The sequence below is a fragment of the Dunckerocampus dactyliophorus genome, chromosome 4, assembly GCF_027744805.1.
Source record: "Dunckerocampus dactyliophorus isolate RoL2022-P2 chromosome 4, RoL_Ddac_1.1, whole genome shotgun sequence".
NCBI lineage: Eukaryota > Metazoa > Chordata > Actinopteri > Syngnathiformes > Syngnathidae > Dunckerocampus > Dunckerocampus dactyliophorus.
Genome location: NC_072822.1, coordinates 8,875,930 through 8,903,353, shown reverse-complemented (window position 1 = coordinate 8,903,353; position 27,424 = coordinate 8,875,930). Strand labels below are relative to the sequence as shown.

Below are 27,424 nucleotides of genomic sequence, written 5' to 3'. Positions count from 1 at the left end.
TGCACAAGCACAGAGACCTGCTCAACATGCGGGGAAAACAGAAATATGATTACATAGTAAGTACAAGTAAAAGCTGGAAAGGTTCTTAGTATTCTAGTATTCTTAATATTTGTTCTTAGTATTTGCAGTTTCCTGGAAGACGAGACGATACTCCCTGTAAACCTAAACATGCAAGAATACTGTAAAATGCTTGTTAGGCCAGTGGTAAAGAAATGATGTGTATCCTTTCATTAGTAATTGACACATTGCACTAGAAAAGCATTTACAACACAAACACTAGGACACAGATCTCTGGTATCAGAATTGTATCGGAGTCTGCAGATATCCAAATTAAGGTATTTGGATCAGATCCGAAAAAATGTGGATCGGGGCATTCATACTTGAACGTGACATTGCGCAAGAAGCGTCTTGGAAAGTAATGTAGCGTTCTGACAATTCGACTACATTGTTATTGGACAAAATTTGTAAATTTTCCTTATTTTTCAATTCCGGTGCAATGACCAGACATGTGCCCTCGTCGACTTTGCCACCTAGTGCAACTGTGCATGCGTATAACAAGGAAGCCTGTTGTAAATGTAGTTAATCTTCTAAATGTGCATTCCTTTTGAAGGATTCTTTCACGTAAGTATAATCTTTTGACTAAATAATGCTAATATGACAATAAGTCATTTAGCATATGTTTTACAGCCCAACATAGAGTATAGTATAAATGTGTTTTCCACTAGAACATATTAAACAATGACATTTAGAACTTAATAGGTTATGCTAGTCATGTCAACATGTCAAAAATGTGCTTTTATAGCATTATCTGCTTACACATTTGTTAGATAGCTGCATCGCTAGGGGAAGCTCGACAGGAGGGTACAGCTCGTTATTGCACAGGCAGTGTTTCAAAAGTAACAATTTGGCACCGGTTTCAGGCAATATGTAAACGACCGTTACTGGCATAAAAATGAGACATGTGTTCATATCAAGATCAGTTTTTCTGCCGAAAATGATATCAGCATGAGTGATAATGTCCTACTCCACACAGTAAGAAGCTTGCTAGCTCAGGATGTCCGCGGTCTGGAATTATTTTCAAATTTCGGCTTCGGATTGTAAATCAGCAATTTGCAATAAATGTAAAAGCACTTTGGAACGGGGAATAAGGAGTCTTAAATGCACAAAATAAATATGTCACTTCATAACTTGCATTTCATATCGCAGTATTTGTCTTATTGTTTTACAGTTTTTGTGAAATGCATCCAGTAGCATAACAGTAAAATAATCATGTGTTCATTTATTACACAAGCTGTGACCTGACAGTTTGAGGGAGGAGGTGCTGCCAATATCGGTATTCATAATGAAGTGCTGGGCAATATTGGTATATCTGGTATGTGTAAAAAAGCCAATATCGAGCATCTCTAAAAGACATGACACCCAACCACAGCGCACACTGCATACAATTGGTCTACATGGCTGTCATCCTAGAAAGAAACCTCTTCTAACAATGATGCGCAAGAAAGCCTACAAAACAGTTTGCTGTAGAGAAGCAGACTAAGAACATGGATTACTGAAACCATACCCTCTGGCCTTATGTGTGCGGTGGCAACCAGGTGAGGAGGACAAAGACAAATATCTCGCCATAGTCAAGCATGGTGGTTGGAGTATCATGATCTGGTGCTGCCTGAGTGTTGCTGGCACTGGGGAGCTACAGTTCATTGAGGGATATAAGAATTCCAAGATGTACTGTGACATACTGAAGCAGAGCATGATCCCCTCCCTTTAGAAACTGTGCCGCAGGGCAGTACTCCAATATAATAAGGACCCCAAACACATGTCCAAGATGACCACTGCCTAAAGAAGGTAAAGGTGATGGACCTCCAGACCTAAACCCTATTGATCTTCTGTAGGGTATCCTCCAATGGCAGGTGGAGCCGTACAAGGTCTCTGACATCCACTAGCTCCATGACGTCGTCTTGCACAATTGTGCAAGCCATAACACAACAGAATTGTCAGTCAAGAATACGTTTCACTTCCACACCCGACAGAATATGGAGAAATTAACCCGGCCAGTTTAACAACAAAACAAAGCCTGCGGCAGCATGACGATACATTCAATATATCTGGAGGGCCGGGCGGAGGACAGAGGATGGGAATTTAAACAGTTAAACTAATTGCATCAGTATGTGACTGAGGCCATTTGGCATTGATGTGGCAACAATTAATCTTCCTTCAAAAGGCAGATCAGATCTTTCCACTCATCTTGCATTTTGATTGTTGAGCTCATGCAGGTCTGCTCACCAAGCTGCTAAATATTTTATTTTTTGTTTTTGGTATTCACTGCTCAGTACCTCACAAAAAAAAATATACACCCATCACATTTGTACACATTCACATATATTTAATTGCAGTACATATTCTCGAGGGACAATACTATAGAAATGAAACTTAAGAGTAGAGAAAGCAATACAGAGGTTGAACAGCAGTTTCGATTCACTATCCACTGAAAATGAGTTAACACACAGCCATTATTGCCTAGGCGGTCAAGTATGGTTGTGGCAGAGTGATGGTCTGGGTCCGCATGAGTAGGGCCCTATGATTTCTGCGTTAATGGAAACAGACTGAATATAAAAATGGAATCTAGTGTTAAACGTGGAATCTTTCAGAAATTGACAATGTGAATGAAATGCTGTCATCGTGAGGAGAAGGAATGTTTGTGTGGGGAAATGATTTCCCAGTAGACCGTTCAATCGTGGTGTCCCAAATAAACATGTCAAAGTAGCCACCTGAAACACCGGCTAAGTTGGCAAAAAAAAAACGACTAATCTTACTCCTCACCAAGCCTGAGTGAAAGCTGGCTGGATTAGTTTAGTTTAGCAGAGCATGCTAGAGTGGCTGTGTGTGTGTGTGTGTGTGTGTGTGTGTGTGTGTGTGTGTGTGTGTGTGTATAAGATCAGGCCGTATATGTGTGGTGACTGTTGTGTTTTACCGCTTGTTAATTGCTACATTTTTGGTGGAATGTAATATCAAATTTAACAAACACCTCAAAAAAAGAGATTTTCCTGGGTCGGTTAGCAGTGCCATGCTGCCATTAAATATACCAAAATGTGATAATTTCTTGCAAGTTGTTTGTCAAAACCCGCCCCAGATCCCTCCTTACAAATTATTCATCCCCCTCCTCACATTGCCTACTTTTCAGTCCTTTATGGCAGCATCCTGATGTATAACACCTTTGACATTTAAATCGTTGGTCATCCCTGATGGCATTCCTAACGATTTTCTTACATATCTTACAATATCATATACCAATGTACTGTATGTGCATACATATTTTATTATTTGAAGTTAATCAAACATTGAATTGATTCTCTGTGTATTCTGTAGAAGTGGAAAAGGACTGTGAGTGGACTGAAAGAAAGCGGTTGAGATAAAGCAGCACCTGGTGTGTGAGGCATGACCAAGGCTTTCTCCCCACATGCGTGGGCTCAGGGCAGCTCCAGACAAAAAGCATATTCCACAGTCATCCGCTAAGCAGCCGCTTCCTCAACGGTCCACTACCGGAACTAGCTGTGACTAATATCAAAACTTAACTCACCACATCCATCTATGTCAATAACAAGAAAGCGGGAGAGTGTGGTCCGTCAGAGAGTGATCTCAAGTCTTGTAGTCTGCGGGTCATTTTGTTACTTCATCGGTGGTCGGGGGCAAGTTCCGCTGACATTGTTAAAAGGAAAACTGCACTTTTTTATGCCTGTTTTAGAGTAAAACTAATACTTAGGAAATTAATTGTTCAATAATATATTTTTTTGTTCAAAATAACATGATTAACAAAATAAAATTATGTAAATTTTTGATATAGAAATGTGTCCTGTATAAAGAGTATAAATTGAGAGTCCAGGGTCATAATAGCACAGGTGTATGCAACATGCAGCATTATTGCTACTTTGACAAAAACTCTACAACACCTGCACCACTTGAACCATGTATCACTATGTATTCTTTACTTGCGTATCTTGCTTGCTGCTGTAACAAGTGAATTTCCCTGCTGGGAATTAATAAAGTACAATACAATACAATACAATACAAAAAGCTATTTTATGTGACTTAACATTGTTTTGAAGTTAAATTTTCAAAGTGTGGCGGCTTTTATTTTCTCGTGGCGGGCCTGGGGAACCCTGGTTAATATTGTATTATTTAAGAAATTTCCTAAATTTTTTCCTGTGCTCCTAACTTTTTTCCACATTTAGAAGCACCTGTGCTCCTAGTGAAAAAGGTAAAAGTACAGACCTAGTTTTATCATTTACTGTATATCCAGCGACATTGTTCAACACTTGCTGCACACGTATTACCCAGTGTGCCATGCTGCCATAGAATATTTAATTCTAATTTAACTTTCACAAGGCACAAACAAAGTGAAGATTAGCAAGGCTCGCCATGCACCACATAGTAGGTCAAAGTTAAGCATTAGAAATGGAACACATCACAGTAAAGGCTGTGTAATTTAACAGCAATAAAGGTTTCTTCAGCAAACACTGTGCTAAAATCATCTCATGAGACACCCACCATGCAAAGCACCCACCCCAACGCCCCCCACTGCTGCACACACATACACACTGGTTCAGGTTGTACAGTGGGAGGACGTGGAATGACCCTGCACTACTGTGTAATCTCAGTCACATGCTGCTAGGAATAAAGCAAACACAGCCAGGAATCCATTTCTGCTGTACAACTGACTTATATCACTGTGCCTGTGCCCACTTTCAGTTTATATTCAAATGACCAAAGTGTCTTTGTTGCAGTGACAACTGGCGACTCATGTAGTGACGCGAGTCATGATGCCAAATGACTCAAGCACATTTAAATGACTTCATATCAAACATTAATTGCTGATCTGCAGACTTGTTATTTGTGCTTATATGCAATGAACTTTATTCATTTGGCCCACAATTTGCAATTTGGTGTTGTAAGTTGTCGCACTCTGATTATTTCATCAAATCCCACCCAAATACAGCACGTCGAAATACAGTAATTATGCAAATTAAATCAATCTCCTCAAAGGAATTGATTGCACTCGCAATGCTATAACCATGGTAGGATTAGATTTTGAAAACGTATTTTTTCAAAAGGGGGAGAGGTGGGGATCTAAAATCAACTTCAGTTTCAATGGTAGACATGACAAATGCATACCACTCAATCATATGGGGGAAAATACCTTCCTCATAAAAGAAAAAAGGGCAGAATGTTATCTTCAGGAGTGAGCACTTCCTTTCAACCCAACCAGCTCACTTTGGTTGTCATCTTTCATAGCTACCAAAGGCAGTTGCAAGACGAAAACATGTATCATGTACGAAAACATGTATCAGAGGCTGATGCGTGACTCCATAAAACCCTTGGCAGCTGAGGTATTTACTGTAGGTAACCTCCAGTAGTCTTAATGGATGTTTCTTATACCAGTGTGTAGTTCTGATGGGATTGGCGAAACACTCTTATTGTCTTATATGAGCAAAGGTTGGCCCATCAGCACTGTGTCAATGTTGAAAATACAGTCGTCCCTCGCCACACTGCGATTCAAATTTTATGGCTTCACTCTGTCATGGTTTTTCAAAAATATATACTCCTGTAAAATTTTAAGAATGGTTGAAAAATGGAAAGAATTAACATTTTGCACTGTTATTGAGTTTCTAAGTAGCGCTTAGAACAAAGAAATGGAAGTGAGACAAAAAATGTATGTAAGCAATTTATTGCAAACAAGCATTAAAGTGAAATAGGCTGTTCATCAGCTGATCAAAAGCTTAAGACCACAGCCTTTAAAAGACAAAACCTTGGCAAAAATGTGGATTCAATGTCATTTTCTGTCACATATTCACACTGTCATGATCTCTAGATGGCAAAGGCAAAAACACTTTTTCTCTCTGACTGCAGTAGGCTTGAGCTGCATAATCAAGGTCTCTCGCAGCATTTTATACTTCTTCAAAGATCCTGAGGGTTATGAAACAAAAAAAGGTAAGTGGTAGACCCCAAAAAATGTCACCGGCCCTGAGCCGGGGGATCCGATTGGCTGTCCATCAAGACACCGGACAGTCCTCAGCCCAAATGAACGTTGTTACCGGTGCCGAGTTTTAAAAACAAAAAAACATCTTCAAAAGCCTCATCTCCTTCAACACCACATACGTGCCCGTTCGGAATTTGCAAAGGAGCACCAAACATTGGACATCGAAAGGTGGATAGTTTTATTCTCTGATAACAAAAAAAATTTAACCTTGGCGGTCCTGATGGCTACCAACGTTACTGCCATGACAAGGAGATCCGATTTGAGATGTTTTCTATACAGCACAGTGGAGGGGGTGCCATCATGATCAGGGTTATTTTTCCTACAATGGAACAATGAAGCTTCAGGTTGTACAGGGGCGTCAAACGGCAGATGGCTATGTAGAGATGCTGCAGACATCCCTGACATGACTGAAGGCCCTTGTCTGTGTGCTAATGACTGAGTTTTCAACAGGACACTTTACACTTTACAATTCTTCCTGAGGAGGATCATCACTCTTTTGGACCATCCTGCGTGTTCCCCTGATCTAAAGCAAATTGAGAACATTTCGGGATGGATGGCAAAAGAAGTTTACAAAAATGGACATAATTGGATACCCTTTGTGAAGCCATCTTTGCCACCTGAAGCAACATTCCAACTAGCCTCCTGGATGCCAAACCAACTTATGAGGTGATTAACAAGAATGGCACTTTTAATCAGGTGATGAACAGCCTATTTCACTTTTATGGTTGTTTGCAATAAAAGGTTGTTCGCAATGAATTGCTTACTCATTTTTTGTCTCACTCCCATTTTATCCTTTTGAATTTTGAAGCTCTACTTAGAACCTCCTTAAGATCCAACAGTGAAATGTAAATTCTTGCAATTTTTCAACTGGTCTTAAAATTTTGATCAGGAGTGTATTAATTAATGAATCATGCTGTTTTAAGTAAATAAAAATCACAATCATAACCAAAAATAAAAAATAGACCCCGTCTCTGTTACAAAAAAAAAACCCACTCCAATAAAAAGCACACACAACAATAAATAAAATGGACTATCAAGTCTCTGTAAACAAAATTGCACTTGATTAAATGAGCATTAGGCATTACTCCTTAACAGGAAGACTTAACATATAGCGAACGACACTGTCTGTGAGCGTTTACCATTTTTCGCTGTTTTGTTTATATTTATTTTGCTGACCAAACGTCTCTGTAAGCGTTGACTGTCGGGTGAAGGCTCCGCTGCACCTTGAGCGGTAGTTTTTTTCCCCAGTTGGGAAAACTGGACAGGGTGGTTGTTTGAGATGCGCTATCCCCTTCTTCGTCGTCACACTTCCCAGCATATGCTACATACAAAGGTACATACAAAAAGGTTTGTCGGTGTTCATGCGCGCTCACCTTGTTAATTCTGTTTAAAGCCAAAATATTCCCACAATCGGGCTGTGGCATTTGGCTTAGAAACAATCGCTTATGTGCCTTCATGCATACAGTATATGCGTTTGCTTGCTCACGATGCTAACTTGTGCTAACACTAACCTGGCCTCTGTGTATCAACTCACTAGCAGCTGGCCTCCACCTACTGGAACAAAGAGGCTGAATAACAGAGGAGAGTTCACTCTCTCGGTTCACACAAATATAGAACCAACGCACGCAGACAGATGTAGTTTGAACCCTCCGGTCATCCAACCTGAGTGGGAAAGAGAGAGGCGAGAGAGGAACACAAACGCATGCACATGTCAATTTATCAAGGTTGGCAAAATTATCGACTTTGTTTTTATTTATCGTTTGATTAGTTAATTTACTGATTATCATGACAGGCCTACACGTGATTGGCATATGCCGATAAATGCCTTTCAAAGTCGATCACAAAAAACGATCGCAGTGTGGGGCCGACATGACAATTCATGACATGACAACACAAACGTGACAATATGAACGTCTGCTGTGTCACGTAGGTTTGCCAACATATCATATTGAGCCGACAAGGGATGCACTTAGTCCCGTATTGCAGCGAGTATCAACACTACTGTAGTCTGTAAAACCTCAATGGTTTCACTTTGACAGCTTCGTACAGGCTATGCCAGTCAATGCCAGCGTGTTTGATCACTCCCTTGTCAAACCTTATTGATGTTCAACTTTTCTTCCATCTTTGCCAGCTAGCTTGCTAGCTAGAATGATCCACCTAGCTTCTCGTCTTCAGACTCCAAATGTAACTTTTTAACCACAGTGACATTTTGTTTTTAAAACAAAACAAGCAATGCGGTTAGTTCGGAGCTCCTTTTTGTCTGACAGGGAAACTATGATGGCTGTCACATTCATTTGGTACGTACTAACGTTTTCTGTGTCACTGAACAATTTTGCTCTCTTGTTGTCATTATACTAATTATGTCTTGTCCTCAAAACACTATTAGTGTGTGGTTGTTTAATGACAATGAACACAGTGTGTCCAGCCTTACGAGGGTGCGCGACAGTGATTTTGAGTAGCTCACCAGAGGGTCAAAGAATTTTTGCTTCAAATCTTTTTTATTCTAAATGTTGAATTCAGGCTTTATACTGCCCTTATTCACAACTGCAGTGTCAGTAAAGTAACGTTGCGATGGGATGTTGTATCTGTGTTCCAAAGTGCGCAACAAAGCATGAAACCCCTGCTTCTTGACAACCGAATACGCCCACAAATCCTTCGCACTAAAAGTTGCGCCTGACTTTGTGATTCGCGTTGCCTTTTCCGAGTTGGGTGGAAAATTAGTTATCACCTGGTCGATGATTCTCTGGTTGGCAGCAACTTCAGCTGGCTGTTTTTCCTCCTGATTTGGGTAGAAACGTCCTATGTGGTTTTCTAATATTTGTCGTGTTCCCAAAATATTTTAAGCTTGGATGACAAAGCTTGCATATTGTCTGGCTCTTGTCCAGCTCATTTTTACCTTCAACTACGTGAAAATGCAAGCGCTTCCAGACACTCGCGTTAAGTCCAGAGGGTGCGGGTCGGAGTTTACGCTCAGCCATTGTGGTAGCGTCTTACACTTAGGTGCACCACCATAAACTGTCAGTGCGGCACTTCCGCTTTCCGTCTTTCTGTTCCGTTTTTTTTTGTTCCGTCAGCATAAGACCCTGGTTGTAGCATCCCTAATTCTAATTCAATATCACACCTAAAGAAGAATCACTCAGCTGGCGTACTTGAAGCAAAATAATGAGCAACGGGAGGCATGCTGAATAAGCCCATTTCATAATTTCAATGACTGCATTACTTTACTTTGTTGTTGTATGGATGTTTGTGCCACACAGAAATGTGTGACTTCGCATTGTGTATTTGCCAGAATTATTGAATTGGACTATTATTTGTAAATTTAGTCTTACTTGATTGTAGAAGAACATGTTATTTTAGTTAACGATTGGTCATGATTCTTAAATGACTTTTGTAAAATGTTCAAAATAAATGTTACTTTTTCTATAACTTACATTGCAAATTGCAATACAGTCGTCCCTTGCCACATCGTGGTTCAAATTTCAAGGCTTCATTTGATCATGGTTTTTCAAAATATATTAAATTACGGATCTCCCATACCACCTTTTTTGCCGATATCCAATATGCTGATATTGTTCAATTCCGATTCAGATATCAACCTATACCAATATGTGTACATCGCATCATCACATACAGTGGGTTGCAAAAGTATTCATACCCATGAGCAATACTCAATTTCTCGGCACAGAACAAAGGAAAAGTGTGTTTCCCCTGTTGGCATGAAAGGAAATAGCACAAACATGACAATGCATCACTGTTTTTGTTCATAAGCACTCTCTACTATAGATAGATTGCATAAGTCTGTATCTTTGTTGCAAAAGTATTCATACCATTGCACCAAAGCTGTCATTTTCAGTCGAAAATGATTGCACAACAAATACTATTGCATCAGTGTCACAAGCCTGCTTTTACATACCTGTGACTCAAAAACAGTGATACATTGACATGTTTGTGCTATTTCCTTTCATTCAAACAGATGAATCACACTTTTCCTTTGTTGTGCCGAGAAATTGAGTGTTGCTCATGGGTATGAATACTTTTGCAACCCACTGTATCTCCTGTTGTGGAAGGACTGGACTGGACTTATTATCTTATTACAGGGGTGGCCATTATGTAGATCGCGAGCTACCGGTAGATCGCCAAGGTAGTTTGGGTCGATCGCGTAAACGTCACTTTGTAGTTGTCATATGACATAAGTCAGCGGACATTAAGCTCCCCTCCTGATTTGCGCTTTCAAGCTACAGAACAAGATGCATCTTTCCTCTTTATTATTGTGATTATGGAGGAACTAACTCTGCGGTAAGATGTCTATATCTATAACAAATGTTATCTGTTCACTTGTAGCGGCTAGTTGTGTAGAAAAAAGTGTATTGTTTGATGGCTTTGCTTGGCGTCATGAACTCTACTACAGAAATCAGTGTTTTCCAAACGTTCGCTTCTTAAACTATTATTTCATGATGAAATTAAAAATGTGCCCATTGGTGAAACCTTTTCAATATGTTGCCTTGATGTCGGCTGCATTGTCTTTTGCATAATCATTTTAAATTCTTGTATATTGGTAATGTTTGCAAATGCTAACTGGATGTAATGCATGAACTGTGTGCCTAATGTGACTGACATATTACCAATACTCAGGTTAGGTACACAACTATTTAGGAGTTATGTGTAGTTGTCTTTAATTCCATATTGAAGTGAATTATGATATCAACTACTTTGATTACCTGTAAACTTTGAAAATGTGAATGTGAAACACTAATCATTAATATTTACAATAGAATTTCAGAGTCTAATGGTTACATTTTGTATATGTTATATGTTTTATAGAAAAACAGGTAGATCAATTTGACTTGTACTTGCATGCTGAGAAAGTGCATGCACTCCTGATATACATGTATAACGTACATAAATATTTTATAATAAATATAATAAATATATATACAGTACTTTCTATATTTATAGTAGTAGGTAGATCTTTGGGACTTGGTAATTTTAAAAGTAGCTCGCAGGCTAATAAAGTGTGAGCACCCCTGCCTTATTATGTATTATTATACCATCCATCCATTCTCTATGCCACTTATCCTCACTAGGGTCGCGGGGGTATGCTGGAGCCTATCCCAGCTGACTTCGAGCAAGAGGCGGGGTACACCCTGGACTAGTCTATGTATTATTTTTATTATGTATTATTGCACTACAAATTTGATGTTATCTGTTCCATATTTATTTATTCTTATTCTATTTTCTTATTTTTCTTATCTCTCATGTCGTGCCTTGGTTGTTTTATTTTGTGATTAACTTCATTATGATATTTTTACAGCGCTGCTGGAAATGTGAATTTCTCTTGGAGATTAATAAAGTATCTATCTATCCCTCCATTCCAACACACATCTGCTGTGAAGCAAATGGACACATCAGCAGTTAGCTTCTCAATGTGGACGTATACAACACTGCACAACTCACGCAAGAAAACGCAACCCCCCTCCACAACACCAGCGGTGCCACGACCCACCACGCCCTGCCACCCTGAACACGGCCAAGCAAAGCATCGGCTCAAGTATGTCCCACGTACGGACTGCCATTGCCGGCCGCACGCGGGGCCACAAAGTCCACAAACTCCCAAACTCTGCACAGAAACATGCCCACAAATGCTGCTCAGATTGAAGTTAGAGATGTCCACCATCTCCTGGTGTAAAGTATTGAGGCATCATGGCTATATCTGCTTTCATTATAGGAAAAAAAACGATACAGATATTATATTTTCATCCCAATGTCGTGCCGATAATATCGGCCCACCGATATTATTGGTCCAATAATAAACCGATATTATCGGTCCAATAATATTGGCCTGATCATAGCGGTGTGCCGATATCATCGGACATCCCTAATATTAATGAATAAATTATTGCTGTTTCATGGTTGACTACACGCCCTATTAGTTAAAAATGATGCATGTTTAAGCAAAAGTTGTGTATTTTTAGCCTAAATTAAGGATTTTCAGGCATAAAAATGAACTAAAATACAAATATACAGTTGTAGACTATTATTCTCTGAGCACTATCACTTGATCAAACCTTTTCTAACATTCCACACTACTAAACAAGTAATAAAAGTATGATCCCAAAGTATGATCTGTGCCGATATTGTATTAATATGGTATTGTGTCAATATCGGCCCCGATCATACTTTTGCAGAAGTGAAAAAGTTGTATCGGGACACCCCTAAAGGAATCCTACTTTGTGAAATTCACTTATCACGGTGGGGTCTGGAACCAATTAACCACGATAAACAAGGGATTACTGTATTTGTCTTATTTAGCTCAAACAGTGTTTATTCGTGAAATGCATCTAGTGGCATCAAAGTAAAAGAAACATAATGTGTTCATTCATTACACAAAATGTGACCTAGTTTGAGGGAAGAGCTGCCTATATCAGTATTGGTAATGAAGTGCTGGATAATATTAGTATATCAATGCCATACATCACATACAACATTGTAACATTAAGTTAGCGAAGCTATGTGAGCTACAGTGCTAAGAGGACAGCCACATTTTAATGGCAACATCAGCTCCAACTTCTGTCGCAGATTGGTGGCGAGTTGGCAGAACCCCAGGCTTTTAAAATGTGGAGCGAAGCCTGCTTTTACACAAAGCTTGTCTCCGGGAAGTGGCAAGCTCATCTTGCATCTCCTTCATAAGGTCATGAAAACACAGAACAGACTGTATAAGCAGCGCATTGTTTCCTTAAATTTGAAATTCTAAGTGAAGTCGATGTATTTTGTGCTTTGACTTGCAACACCTGATAATTTACTATTATTTTATTGTAGATTCTCTCTTTATGCTGGTTTGTTATTTAAAAAGCCAATTTATAGAGCAACAGTGTTGCCTCAGGTTGTAGCCATCATCATCAATGTTTACACTCTGATAACTTTGTTAACTTAGTTAACAAAATGTTCATTGCGAGGGAAAAAGGTGCTTTCTTCCAATAGGACTTGTTTGCATATGTATATATATATATATTCTGCATTTGAGTATACACAGCAATTAACTAAGTTTTATCCTTTAACAAAACAGTTGTACTGTGAAAAGAAAGTAATGGCATTCAAAGCATCTACTTGTATGGTGGTGGCTGTACAGTTCAGCACAACTACCATGACAATGATCTCAGTCCACAAACCTGTTGACCTCTTTTTATTACAACAATTTAATTGGTGGTGAATATGATGCCAAAAGCTGCGTTAGCCATAAAGAGGTGCTCATAAATGACTGATTAAAAAAACACACACACATGAATGAATCCTACTATGACTTATGATCTTCGTTATATTGCAGGTGCACAGGGGGTCGTATGAGCCACCATCAGCCTCATCATTGGTGTCATAATTACAAGGTGACTTTCATCCTCATGTATTTAACGTCTTATAAATGTGTGCTTGCGATGCCAGCAGTCACACATCTGTTTGGCTGTTTCCAGGGCAAAGTCAGCACCAGAAGCCAATAAATCCTAATGGCCAAATAATCTGATGGTGGCTATGTGGTTAGCTGCTAGTAAGTATACCATCTTCTTTCATTCGAATGTTATAGGAATTATTTTTAATGTATTTACAGTACGTAGACCTTGACATCAAGGAAATTAGGTAAAAAAAGGACCATGCTCTAATGTATTAGTGTGAATAGTGTTGCGAAGCCCGGTAAGGGAGAGAGGCGAAAGGGATTGGAAGATCAGGAATGACAGATTGGGCCTCTCACCGTCACACAGCATCACCGCGCGCGCACACACACATACATACATGCATGCATACATACATACAACATACATATATATATATATATATATACATACATACATACATACATACATACATACATAAACACACACGGTGACGCCGACCCACTGAGTCCAACCGTGTGGTACACATTTCGAGCAGAACGGTGAGGTGACTTGTAGAATACACTTTGTGTAGAACGACTTGGGATATTTAAAAATGAATCTTTTATCTCCACACTTACCTGCCTGACGAAAAAGAAGACGAAACCCACTTCCCTGCTCGGCTACGTCCGCTGGCTGGTGCTGCTGGAGCGGCGCAGAACAGCGGGGCTCGAAGAGGGAGGTAGGGAAGACAGCCTTTACTTGAAACCGGAATGAAGATCATATACAAGCGGATAAGTTGATAGCGTGTCTGCCCGCCCAACTGAGCCAAAACGAAATCCTCCTCTCGCCGACAGACAGGCTTTAAAACCGCTGCCCGCGGAGGGATTTGGTCTTTCATAAAGCCACGGGGGCTGATGTCAGCCTTCGCGCATGCGCACATCCAGCGTGACGTCTGGCACCAACCTCCCGCTCGAGCCCAGCCAATCAGAGTCGACGCATTGATGACGCAACTTTTCCGCGATACCGACTCAAGAGTCAACCGACTCTGTCCTTATTTCCACTATTGTCTTATTAAAATATTTTACAACATAAGTTTATCCTAAAACTAATTTATATTGTTATTCAAATTATTTTTAAAATGATTATATTGTTTTATCTTTTGAGGGCACCATACTGACCTCTAGAGCTGCCGTAAATGACGACAGCGCAACAGTGCATTCAGACAGTACTGTAGTCATGTTGCAGCCTCGTGTTATTCAATTAACCTCCACACTTAAAAATAAAAACAGACATACTACACCCAATATGCTCATACCCCAGTATGTCAAAGCATTAAACGGAAACATTTTAACGTGTATTAAAATAGAACATGTACATGTCTTTGTTAAAAACTTGTTTTAAGTTTTTTTTTAGATTATTTGGAAATTATACAGCAGCAGCAAAGTGTTAATTCCCTTTTTTCTTGCCATTTGTATTGCCGCAAATTACTTTCTCCAGTATAATGCTGTTCAACTGATGTTCAGGAGGGTATAGTAGCAAGTAGGCCTACTTGGAACACCTGTAGGAATTAGTTGCACCAACTGCCAAGGCTTGATCTGCATAACAGCTTTAAACTGTTGACCCATTTTGTGGTCCCAGAAACAGGCCCTTTTTGTACTGAAATACACATGATTTTTCAGTTTTGGGTAACTTTACCTTTTTTTAACCTCTGACACTTCACCACTTACCTTTGTATAATTTCAAGCTATTCATTGGACTTGAACGACTTGAATTTCAATAAATAACTGGAAAAATTGGGGTGTTCTAAAACCTTTGACCGGGCAGTGTACATTAACTGCATATACAGCAAGGTATGAAAAATGAGAAGCAGCAGTGTACCTGGTTACAGTACACAAATGATATATGCTATGCCGGTATGTGAATGGTAACTGTACATGACTAAATAAAACTCCTGCACATTAAGAAATAAGTATTATATATGCTGATGTGAATGGCGCGTGTACATTTGGGTATTCAAAGTGTGGGATGAGACTCCCCTGGCTGGCACAGCAGCTTGAAAAAATCCAGAAAAACGAATTTTTCAAAAACTACTAAGGTAATTTCAGTTATGTTTAGCGGTTAAATTGTTAGATAATTAGTTTCCACAGTCAGAGGATAAACTGAGCCCAATAGTATTATATTCTGTGGGGGAGGTTCATTGTGCCACACATTGAAAAAACAGCTACAGTACATACTATAGGTTTTATGCTATGAACTACCCTCTGCTGGTGAAGATGGAGAACTACACCAAAGTTACCAGGCTAACTCCAATAAATATCTAAAATGTGGGACAAACCTTGACTTCAACAATATAAATAGATATAATATGCCTTGGAAACTGCATGCCACTTTAAATGTTTCTTTCATTCTTCCTCATCTCAGTGTTGCAATTGATGCATTCATGCAAGCAAACACAAAGCTGACATTTCAGCCACATAAATCTGTTTGGTTGGTTTGTTCTGAACTGTTTTATTGCAGTGAAATACGGTGGGCTCCAAGAAATTCCAAACTAATTAACCCACATGCATCCATCACTTTGCATTCGCAGACAATGGATGTTACATTTTATTTCTCTTTCACCCTGTCACACTTGTCCTGTGTTAGCTTATTAGCTCGTTATGTGTGAAGGATGCCTGAGCACTGGAGGGAAATGCCATGAAAAGAGGACACTCAAAGCAGAGGTCACAGCAGTCGCCAGCATCTTTATTAACCCACGTCACAAAGGTCCCACTGTACTGTACATTATACTGTGGCACTCATCATGCGAGTAGATACTGAAAAACCAACATAAAGCCTTCATTCAGCATTAAAAAAAGCCACATTTACAGTCCTTGTTTGTCACACTACTGCACAGATACACTGCCATTTTGGCTCCATTTTCAATATAATCTCAAAAAACTACAAAAGAACACAATAACTAAGGAATAATCTGCTTTGATTCAATAGGGAACTGTCACTAAACATTATTTTTAAAATAAACATTTACTTGTATCGATCAGATCCATCAGCCAGTGCAGCAACGTAGCTTTACATACCCTATATACACAAAAGTCCCCTCATTTGTGCACCAGGCGTATCAACATTAAACTACAGTGCAAGCTAATTCCACGTCACATATTCAATAACAAACATGCTTTGTTTCTCTTTTTCAGTGTGGTCAACATGACTGACTTTGTACACTGCGTGTACAAGAATGAAAGAGAATTAGTGAGTCCAAGCATTTGGGGTTGGTGCTCATGAGTTCAATCTTTCTAGTTCTTTTGTGCAATTTATTGAGGACACAAAACACACACAAAAAGATGTGTGCTCTATCCAGGAAGCTCATCGTCTGTCAGTGACAGTCCTTTATATCCACAATATCTGCAAGGTGCAACTGAAAGAAGCATGGTGACAGAAAAAAACCCTCTTTGTGTCTTTACAGTACTTATATTAAGTGAGTGATGCTATTATTTGTGTGTGTGCTTGATGAAAAAATATCTCCAAGCAGCATCTTGATTTGTTATATCACGTTTTCAAACAGCTGCATGGAGTTCATGATGTTCTCATCCTGGGAGAAAAAAGATAAAGCACTGTATGAGACAAATAAAACTGTTTTAATTAGAATTTTATCAAACAAAATTACGAGATTGATTTATTTTCATTTATATGATGCTAGATGTTTTTTTAATTTCTCATGATTTAATTTTTCATGTCAAATATAATTGTTATTTTTTTGTATTACATGACATTTTCAGAGCATTATGTTTAAATAAATAAATAAATATTGCATGGGTGCTCAAAGTGCAGCCCGTGAGCCATTTGCTGCGTGTGGCTGTTTTTTTTATTGGCCCATGGCACATTTTAATTGTATACATTAACTAAAAAACTCAAAAAAAAAAAAAACAGCAAAAATGGAAAAATGTAAATATTAAGGAAAAAAGCTGTGGTCTAACAACAAAAACGTTATATTTGCGAGAATGTTTTAATATTAGGAGGAAAAATAACATCACTTTAGTATTAAAATTCGAGTCAAAGTCAAAATATTATGGTGCTAAAGTCATAACTAGAAAGAAGAAAATTTACAAGAAGAAAGTTAAAATAGTGGGAAAATAAAAAAAAAGCAACAGCAGAAATGAAGAAAAAAATTTATGAGGATAAAGTCAAAACATTAAGATGAAAAAGTCATATTCTAACGACAAAAAAGTAGTAATTTTATGAGAATAAACACAATATATTACAGGGAAAAATAATGTCATTTTAGTAACAGACTTTAAATATTAAAGAAAAAATAATTTACTTTTTTAAGTCGTAATAGTATGAGAAACAAACTAAAAAAATCTAGTTGTAATTTTTGGAAAATTAGGTTGGGGAAAAAGTTATAGTATTATCTGAATAAAGTCAAAATATTATTGGAATGAAGTCATAATATTAAAAAAGAACATCTACAAAAATTATTTAAGAAGAAAGTTGAAATATTTAGAACAAAACAACAACAGCAAAATGGGAAAAAAAGAGCAAAGACCAAAGTTCATACTAATAATAGGCTTTTTTTTACCGATATCACAAAGCTGAGACGCAGTTTTTTCTTGAAATATATATAACTTCTTAGTATATGTACATGTGTTGCTTTACAAAATATCAAAGTGGGCCTTGCTTCCTTTATTTTTTTAGTATGTGGCCCTTAATGGTCCAGGTCATTGTGTGTGAGTGACAGGAAGAAAACGTTTGGCGCCACCTGCTGGTTTGCATTTATAAATCTCTAGACCCCAAATATAAGACAACCCGCCTTTTGGACAGGTTTTTGGGTGGAAAAACGGTTGTCTTATATATATAGTATATACAGTACAGGCCAAAAGTTTGGACACACCTTCTCATTCAATGTCTTTTCTTTGATTTTCATGACTATTTACTTTGTAGATTCTCAAAACTATGAATGAACACGTGGAATTATGTAAAAAAGTGTGAAATAACTGTAAATATGTCTTATATTTTAGACATATTTTATGTCTTTTAAATATTTTTGATAGCGCTGCAAACCTTGGTGTTCTGGTGTTGTATTCTGTGTATCCAAACTTTTGGCCTGTACTGTACACACACACACACACACACACACATACATATATATATATATGGACATTAACATCTATGTTGTTTGTGAAACATGTTACGTTTGGTCACCTTCTGGCAGGTCTCGATGAACTCTTCAATGGTCACGACACCATCTCGGTTTCTGTCCATTTTCTGCACAACACAATAAGCAAAGGTACACAGGAGCAAAAGTTCATAAGAGAGAAGAGGGAAAGAATGGAGAATTTGTGCTATACTATACTATACTGAGGACCTGGAAGAACTTGTCCACATGTTCAGACGGCGCCTCTTCTCGCACACATGGGTAAGTGTACCGGCCCATCATGTCATAGATAGACTTCATTATGGCCAGCATCTCCTGCAGAATAAACATGATGCATTATGAATTTATAAGTGTGTAAATAAAAGCCACTTTACAAGCAAAACATGAGTCAGTCAATTTAACATGGGTTCCTTCACAACATGCTCGAACCTCTTTGGTGATGTAGCCATCTTTGTTGATGTCATAGAGGTTGAAGGCCCAGTTGAGTTTCTCAGTGACAGAACCTCTGAGCAACACGGACAAACCGATGACAAAGTCTTCAAAACGAATGGAGCCATTTCTGTCGATGTCGAAAGCGTTGAAGAGGAAGTGAGCATATGTGGTTGCGTCTGTGTGGGGAGCAAAAGACAAGTTTATGATAGATCATTATCAAAGCTGAGAGATAACATGGGTAGAACACGGACAGCTGACCTCCTTGGGGAAAGAACTGAGAATAGATGGACTTGAACGTCTCCTCATCCACCAGCCCACTGGGACACTCCTGGGTAGAGGAAATAAAGCATGCATCAGTAGAAAACTGCAAAGTGGGAACTGAACCCATTCTGGCTGCATGGAAGTGACATGTGCTTCCTAACACTGCCATTTTTTGTCATGTGATCTATGTGTAGATTCTCACATTTATTTTGTGAGAAACAATCTATTTAAAAACTAATAAGAAAAAAGTAATGAAAATAATTCTGCGATAAAAGTCTGAGAAGAAAAACTGTTGAATAAAGCCTAAACATTCAAAAAACCTTTTCAATATTCTGAAATTAAAGTGGTCTTTTTGCGAGAAAAATGCGGAATAAAGTGAAACATTATGAGAAAAAGTCAGCATAATTACGAGATTACAAGGTTGTTATGAAAATAAAGCTGCGATAGTACAAGAAAAACAGTTGAATAATGCCAAAACATTCAGAAAAAGTTTGAATATTCTTAAAATGAAGTTGTTTATTGAGAGAAAAAAGTGACACTATAAGAAAAAGTCAGGGTTGTTATGGGAATAATGTAACATTGATTAAAAAAAAAATCGTAATTTTCAGGAAAAAAATGGAACCAGAATATTCAGAGAGAAGTGATAATATTACAAAAATAAAATTGTGATAACGTGAGTACAAAGTGGTACGAGAAAAAAGTGAAATAAAGCCTGAAAAATGCTGGGAGTCATAACATTGTGATTACCATTTTTTTTTACGACAATAAAGTTGTAACATTACGATGAAAAAACTCAAATCAAGCCAGAACGTTAAGAGAAAAAGTCATAATATTATGAGAAAGACATTGTCAGTGGAATAAAGTTGCAACATAATGAGAAGAAGTTGAATAAACCAGAAGGCTACGAGAAATGCATCCTAATACTACAAGAAAAAAAAAACATTATGAGAAAAGTCATATTATTACTAAAAGTAATAAAGTTGTAATATTTCAGGAAAAAAGTTCGGTCAAGACACAATACGAGTTGAAAAAGGTAGGTAGGAATGAGCGAGTACGCCACACTTTTTGTTTGGACTTGCTGTTTCTCCTGCATTTATGTTGTATTACTAGTTGGACTAAAACCTACTCAAGCGTCTCGTCAGGTGAGCCCAGTTGCCTCCCCAGCCTTCCGGCTCGGCCACCTGTGAATTGTTCTTGTGGTGCCAGTTTTCTGTTCACACTTCACGCACCGCCACCTTTTGTTACCAAAAAGAACTATTAAAAGCATTATCTCTGCATCTGGGGGTCCAGTCCTTTTTCAACAGGTCACAATTCATTTGTAAAATTACGAGAAAAAATGCCAGAACATTAGGAGAAAAAAGTTATTATATTATTAAAAAAAAAAGTCCAATAAAGCCAGTAAATTGCAAGTAAAGTCAAAATATCATGGAAATAAAGTTGTGATATTGTAATAATATACAATTATGAAAAATGTAAAAAAAAATGTAAAAAAAAGTTGTATTAGTTCAGGAAAAAAGCTTCATGATGTCAGAACAGTACAAGAAGAAAGCGTTAATATTACCTGATGAAGGTTGTTACGAGAATACATTTGTACAATTGTGAGAAAAAGTCATAATATTATGAGAAGAAAGTCAAAGTGAGAACATGATAAGAAAACTTGAAAAAAATCCAACTTGATATATTGTAGAAACTATTTGATTAAGGATGTTGCAAACAAATGCATGACAAATCACCACCATGGTAAAGGTAACGATTGCAAAACAGTGCCGATGTGCTTTACATACATTCTTAAAGCCTCTGTAGAGAGACTGAATCTCTTTCCTGGTGAACTTGGTCTGAGCCTGCAGCTGGTCCAGGCCTTCCGGCTGGTGACGCACCGTCGACAGCTCCAGATCACTGTCGCTGCTGTCTGTGGGACAGAGAGAGAAAGAGAGAGAAGGGACAATAGAGAGAGTGATGCAGAGATGGGCCGATGAGGAGAGAAGCAGGGGGCATGAGGGGCAGACGTTGAGTGCGTGGATACAGGCCAACTTTCAGGGGAGGCTGGGGTTACACATTTAAGAGGAAGCAGGTAAACAGGCAAAAACTTCACAGGCAACAGGAAGGAGGGGGTACTTTCTTTATGGCGGAATTGACACCTAACTCATTGTGCTTCATTGATTTTGATCGCACTCTTGGTTGCCAGTTCACACACACTAAGAGAAAGCACTGCATGGCCGGGATAAATAAAATATTATTCATTCAAAATACAAACAAAAGGGGAGTGACAAGGAGCGTCCAGGACATTTGGATGTTAGATGGACTTCCAACCGTCTCCATACTCACCATCTTTAGACAGAGAACAGAGAAGGAGGAGGTGCGGGCACCAGAATGGAGTGAAAAAGAGTTGCAGAGCAATGCAGGGAAAGTGACAGTAAAGAGGAAGAAACAAAAGAAAGAAAAAGAGTCAGATCACACACTCGAGATGTTTCTAGAATGGATGGGAGTAGACGGTGATGATCTCAGAAGCTATGTCTCAAATAAGCATATTTACACATTCACAAAGGAATACACTCACCAGCCATAAAAGTGGGTACATCCGTGACATTGACATTGCATTGCATCATACTGAAAAGCATTTCTAATATTTTGTTACCTTATGCAAGGGTCTAATGATCACAAACAGCTCTCAGTATGATGCACAACAGTTGTACACAAATGCCAAATGCAACTACAATGATAGACATATTGTTAAATTTAATTAAAACTTCTTTGACGGTGTCAAGTGTACCTAATGTTTTGGCCGGTGAGTACCTTGCTAAAACACAAAGCTGCAGCCGTTGCCACATACTGCACTATATACAAAATTTATGCCAAAGACCTTTGCATTACAAAACCACCCGATCTCTTTTGCATTCAACACAAAAATGAAATCTGATTCTTATATAAACGTGGTTATAAGTACTTATAATCATAAAATGACCATATTGACCCAAATATAAGACTTTTCCCTATAAATAAGCCTGAAAAAGACATATATTTGGGGTTTCGCGATTTACACATGCACTAGAGACATCTCCGCAAGCAAAGTCAGAGCTTTTCTTCCTGTCGCCCACACAGACAAAGTGTTTCAAAAGCTGTTAGCAAAGTTAGCAAGTTAGCAAACAACAGAGAAGTAATGATGCTAATTTTAAGATCATGCTGATCAATGAAGCAGAGTCATCAAACAACTATCCAGCAGCTACTAAATATCCATCCATCCATTTTCTATACCTCTTTTCCTCTTTTAGGGTCGCGGGGGTATGCTAATATTCAGTGTTGTCTTATATTGGGGTCAATACGGTATTTCAGAGACATTTTACAGACAGTATTTGTTCTTGTCCTATACATTGGTGTGTTCAAAGTGCTTCAGTATACAGAAACCACTTTCATTAGATTCATTATATCAGCAAGAAAATGGAACAAAAGCCAAATTGCGGCAGCGCTTTTCTTCCTGTCACGCACACAAACACACCAGTCACCTGGTACGACTGTACGACTGCGACACAAGCAAAAATGTGGGCAAGTTAGCAAACAACAGAGGAGGAGTTATGATGCCAATTTTAAGATACTGCAATGGTGATCACTGAAGCAGAGTAGAACAGCAAAACAAGATGAATAAAATCTGAATTCACTGTTTTTGCCTTAAATTTTGTTTTCAAATACATTTTTCCAAATCGGTTCTTGAAAAGGATGTGTCATCTTATATTCAAGTCAATACATTATTTCAGTTTTGTGCTAAAAACAAATCACATTTCAGAGACGCTAGCAATATGTGTTATCGTCCTATACGCTGATGAGTGCCAAAGCACAAAGTCAAAGTATTAATCTAATAACAGCATTGTATACTGTAAAGTACAATCAATCAATGAAGAAAATAATGACTCTTTTCTCGTCATACAACCCTAACGTACGAGTGATCCTGGTCCCTCACCGGTCTCAGTGATGTCAATGAGGCCCAGCAGGTGCATCAGTTTGAGGAACATGATGACAAGACACACGATGCCAACCGTTTGAAGGCCCTCTGTCTCCCACCGTACGCTCATCTTGTGCCCTCGTCGTCTATATAACTTTCCTTGCACAGTCCTCTCGGTTGGGTTGCTCTGATGTTACCTCCTCATGATTCCATTTCTTCTCATCACCATCCTGTCACCCGCTTTGCTTGTCACTCTCTTTCTGTCACACTTTTTCCCTGACTGCGTCCCTTTTTAGCGCTGCCATTTTAATTGACTGCCCCTTTTTTCAGCACCAGTGGATCTCGGGAGAGCATTTTTGCACAGGGAGCGATAATCCGGCTCCTTTTGTTAAGGTCAAGTAGATCCAAATATTTATAAGAGAGAAAAGGTTTAATCAAAAAGTCTTGGACTTTCCCCCCCAATCTATTGAGCAATTTAGGCAAAGGCTACGTTTCTATCACTTGCATCCAAACAAACTATCATCAGTTTTTAGTTAAAAAGTCAACATATCCCCTTCATCCCATCTCCCAGGCAGCTCTGACAGTGACCCACTTTGTAATTGTTCCACTTACTGGGACCTAACAGCACAAAGTGGATTCCTGACACACTCTTATAGTGTAATGGAAAGGGAACTGGGACCACTCACTCCCTGGGGTCGTGTTACACTTGTGCACACAACTTAGTGGCTTATTGTCCGAGGAACATGGCACTCTGCTGTTCTCTAGTGGAGACCCCTCAAAACAACAGAAAAAAGACTTGCACTTTTGTAGCGGAAAATGCAAATACAGCAATTTACTCCACCAGTTCCATCATGAGCGTGAACGCATAGGGATGAAGTTTTCAAACCAGTCAGAAGAAGGATAGTCCTTTATTCATGTTTTTCTGGCTAGACTGCAATACTTACACCTTGGCTAACGAGTGTTTTTTTTAAATGCGAGCCGTCTCTCGGCTGATTTTTTTGCTTTGAACTGCGAGTTAAAAGTTGGGTTACGAGCTGCTATTTACCGGCAGGCATAGCAAAGGACAACTGTTTGGGGGCTTGTGTCAATGTGACCATGGCTGATGACGAGAATGGATGTAAATAGCATTAGCATCACACACACACATTCCCACACACATACACACAAAACTGGAGGTATTACCTTATTATGTAATATTATCTATCTGTCATCGCTAGCATTAGCAGCGCACTAGCTAAAAGATTTTCAACACATACACATACACACAAAACATACGTACATTAAAGTATCTAATTTATGTTATTTATTTTGTATTGTGTAAAACTATGACAGAAACAACATCAAATAAAAAGCACAAAATAAATACAGACCCACCATCCACCAGTATGAGCCTGGACTTTGTTTTTCAAAGAGCTGCACATTAGCACTCAATAAAGTCATCAAAACTTACCATTTTGCATTTCCATTTTTGCATTTGTCATCCTCTGGAAGTTTCAGAGTCGTATACAGTCATGGAAAAAATGATTAGTCCACCCTTGTTTCTTCAGTTTATTGCTCCATTTCAATGCCTGGTACAACTAAAGGTACATTTGTTTGGACAAATATAATGATGATAACAAATATACTGTAGCTCAAACGAGTTGAATTTAAGAGATGATATCTAGCATCTTCCATAGTTTTCTTGATCATAACCAAAATCACGTACGTTCTTACATGAATAGCTATAGCATTGTACTGTCAAAAAAATGAACTCTTATGAGCTATTTTTGTTGTCATTGTTATATTTGTCCAAACAAAGGTACCTTTAGTTGTATCAGGCATTAAAATGAACAAGAAACTGAAAAAAAGAAGGTGATCTAATAGTTTTTTCCATGACTCTATGTTGTCGAATGTTTTTGTCTAAATTAAGGTGATTTTTATGGTTCCTTTTTTCATATCATATCGCCAGTAGCAACGGTGCAGCAAGGAATCGGAATGTACCGAAATCGGCAGCATAAAACCTTGATCGTAGCATACCTACTTATTATATCAATACTTCTTTCTATCTGCGATTAATTGTAATTAATTATTCGTTAACTATGGAAAAAATGTGGTTAATCACGATTGACAGCCCTAGTAAAAAAAATATTAATATATAATATTTTACAGCAGTTTTTGGGAAGCTGACATTAGGAACAGATGTGTGAGTACATTTAAAGGGTTTCTTGTGTTAAAGCAGTTAAAGTTAACAAGCTTTAAAAACAAGTTTTTCCCTCCTCCGTGTAATAAGATCTACCCACACCCAAACACGGAAACGTGCAAACAAATCCATGAAGGAGTCAGTAATGTGGTAAAAACATCAATCGCTGATATGCAATGCAACTCAAAACATCACTGGACCCGACCCAAAAGTGACATCATAGTCGAGCGGACCAGACTGAGACAACGATCACTGTCTGTGGCTTTCTTTCATTCATTTTCTCACTACAGTATCTTCCATTTTGCACTCACTTGAGAGAGATTACTGTGACTTACGCTGAATGTGTGGATGATTTATAATAAGTATAAACGCTAATTTCATACGAGGTATCTGGTGAATGATGTAAACAAATTAGGATCTTATTGGTCAGTCGGTATCCAGTTGCTTTCAATTTCCTTTGGTTTTAGACCAAAACATTTGAAAGCTTGTTCCCAGAAACATGACCACAGTGGTAGGAAAAAAGTAAAAGCTCATGGAGGGATGGTATGAAGTATGTAACATTAAGGAAGAGGAGAAATTTTGGAGGCTACTGAGGGATGACGAGTGTCCTTCAGTGCCCTGGAGGTGTTCTCCGGGGGTTCCATATTTAGGCGATCTTAGAGAAAACCTGTTCAATACCACATGTATAATTAATGTGAAGTAATGCTAAACCGGGGGTGTATCACTACAGGCTCAGAAGGCGAGGGACAGAGAGCTGATGCGATTGAAAGGAGTGATTAATAATAAAAGAAAAGAACATTACTGGGGCTTTTGTTGAATTTATTACTTACTGATGCTGAGCATTATTACAAACACTAATGTGGCGCCTGTCTTGCTGTAATTGTCTTGGCATGCTAACGACAAGACATTCTGATCCAAAGACCAAAGTCAGAAAGACTGATATGGCTCAAGAAGATCTGCTCACCTTCTATATAACCAAACTTTATGAAAATGTCCCTCAAGTGGCAAATATGAACATACTGTATTTAACCTGATTGGCACACCATGCTAGGACATCAATCGTATATATTTAACTATAACTATCTCCATCAGCACATTTATACAGTGACTCAATCATTAAACAAACCCATCCAACTTCTTAAACTTCTACCCACTGAACTGGCTACAGTGGCTATCATACATCTGCACCCATCTAGTCATCACACAAACCCGGCTACAACTATCTATCATACATCCCTCCGTCCACCCACCCCATCATTGGTCCATCCGAAACCTGGCCCAATCGCTCACCCACCTAGGTACCATACACCTATCTACTGGGACCACCATGCAACCCTCTACTTTCCCTATGTGGCCACCTTTATACCCATTAAGTCCATTCATCAACCCAATGGCAATATCACTGACCAACCTTCTGGCTATAACTATACCTACCATCCATTCAACCACCCCTACATCAGACCAGGCCAAAGCAGTAGCACATAGTATTGGAGTTTTTATAGCCATGAGATTACGTCCATATTCAGTTGTTGAGAGCGCCGGCTTTAAGTACAGTCATGGAAAAAATGGTAGGACCACCCTTGTTTCTTCAGTTTCTTGTTCATTTTAATGCCTGATACACCTAAAGGTACCTTTGTTTGGACAAATATAACTACAAAACAAAAATAGCTCATAACAGTTACATGTTTTGGCGGTACAATGCTATAGCTATTCATGATAGAACTTAAGCTATTTTGGTTATTATCAAGAAAACCATGGAAGTTGCTAGATATCAGCTCTTAAATGAAACTCTTATGAGCTATATTTGTTATCATCATTATATTTGTCCAAACAAATGTACCTTTAGTTGTACCAGGCATTGAAATGGAGCAATAAAGTGAAGAAACAAGGGTGGCATAATCATTTTTTCCATGACTCTATATGATTAAAGTTCTTGGACCTCGCTATGAGATAACATCACGTCCTCACTTTAGCCAGAAAGTTACACCAGCACTTTATAAAAAAGCTAAAAGTGATGTCGTCAACAAGCTATCACACGCGCAACAGAGAGCTATTCAACTGCAACTGTCCATTA

General features: G+C 38.5%; 2 protein-coding genes across 7 annotated transcripts in view; both read right to left on the bottom strand.

Annotated features, from left to right (window-relative positions):
* slc23a2 (solute carrier family 23 member 2) overlaps window positions 1–14,310 on the bottom strand; it is a 58,056-nt gene extending 43,746 nt beyond the window's left edge. For all 4 annotated transcript variants that reach the window (XM_054774961.1, XM_054774962.1, XM_054774964.1 and 1 more), the window contains exon 1: window positions 14,034–14,310. The gene's annotated coding sequence lies outside the window, so the exon portion shown is untranslated. The remainder of the gene's footprint in view (window positions 1–14,033) is intronic.
* Window positions 14,311–16,116: 1,806 nt separating this feature from the next.
* Window positions 16,117–27,424, bottom strand: part of kcnip3b (Kv channel interacting protein 3b, calsenilin) — a 38,000-nt gene continuing 26,692 nt past the window's right edge. For 2 of the 3 annotated variants that reach the window (XM_054773453.1, XM_054773455.1), the window contains 6 exons: window positions 21,022–21,146; window positions 19,235–19,304; window positions 18,974–19,152; window positions 18,755–18,859; window positions 18,592–18,654; window positions 16,117–16,981 (listed from right to left, as the gene is read on the bottom strand). In XM_054773453.1, coding sequence (XP_054629428.1) covers window positions 16,934–16,981; window positions 18,592–18,654; window positions 18,755–18,859; window positions 18,974–19,152; window positions 19,235–19,304; window positions 21,022–21,146 — 590 coding nt within the window. In that variant the 3' untranslated portion in view covers window positions 16,117–16,933. Of the gene's footprint in view, window positions 16,982–18,591; window positions 18,655–18,754; window positions 18,860–18,973; window positions 19,153–19,234; window positions 19,305–21,021; window positions 21,147–23,189; window positions 26,578–27,424 lie in introns of those variants that run through there. The other variant, XM_054773456.1, reaches the window with a different exon arrangement.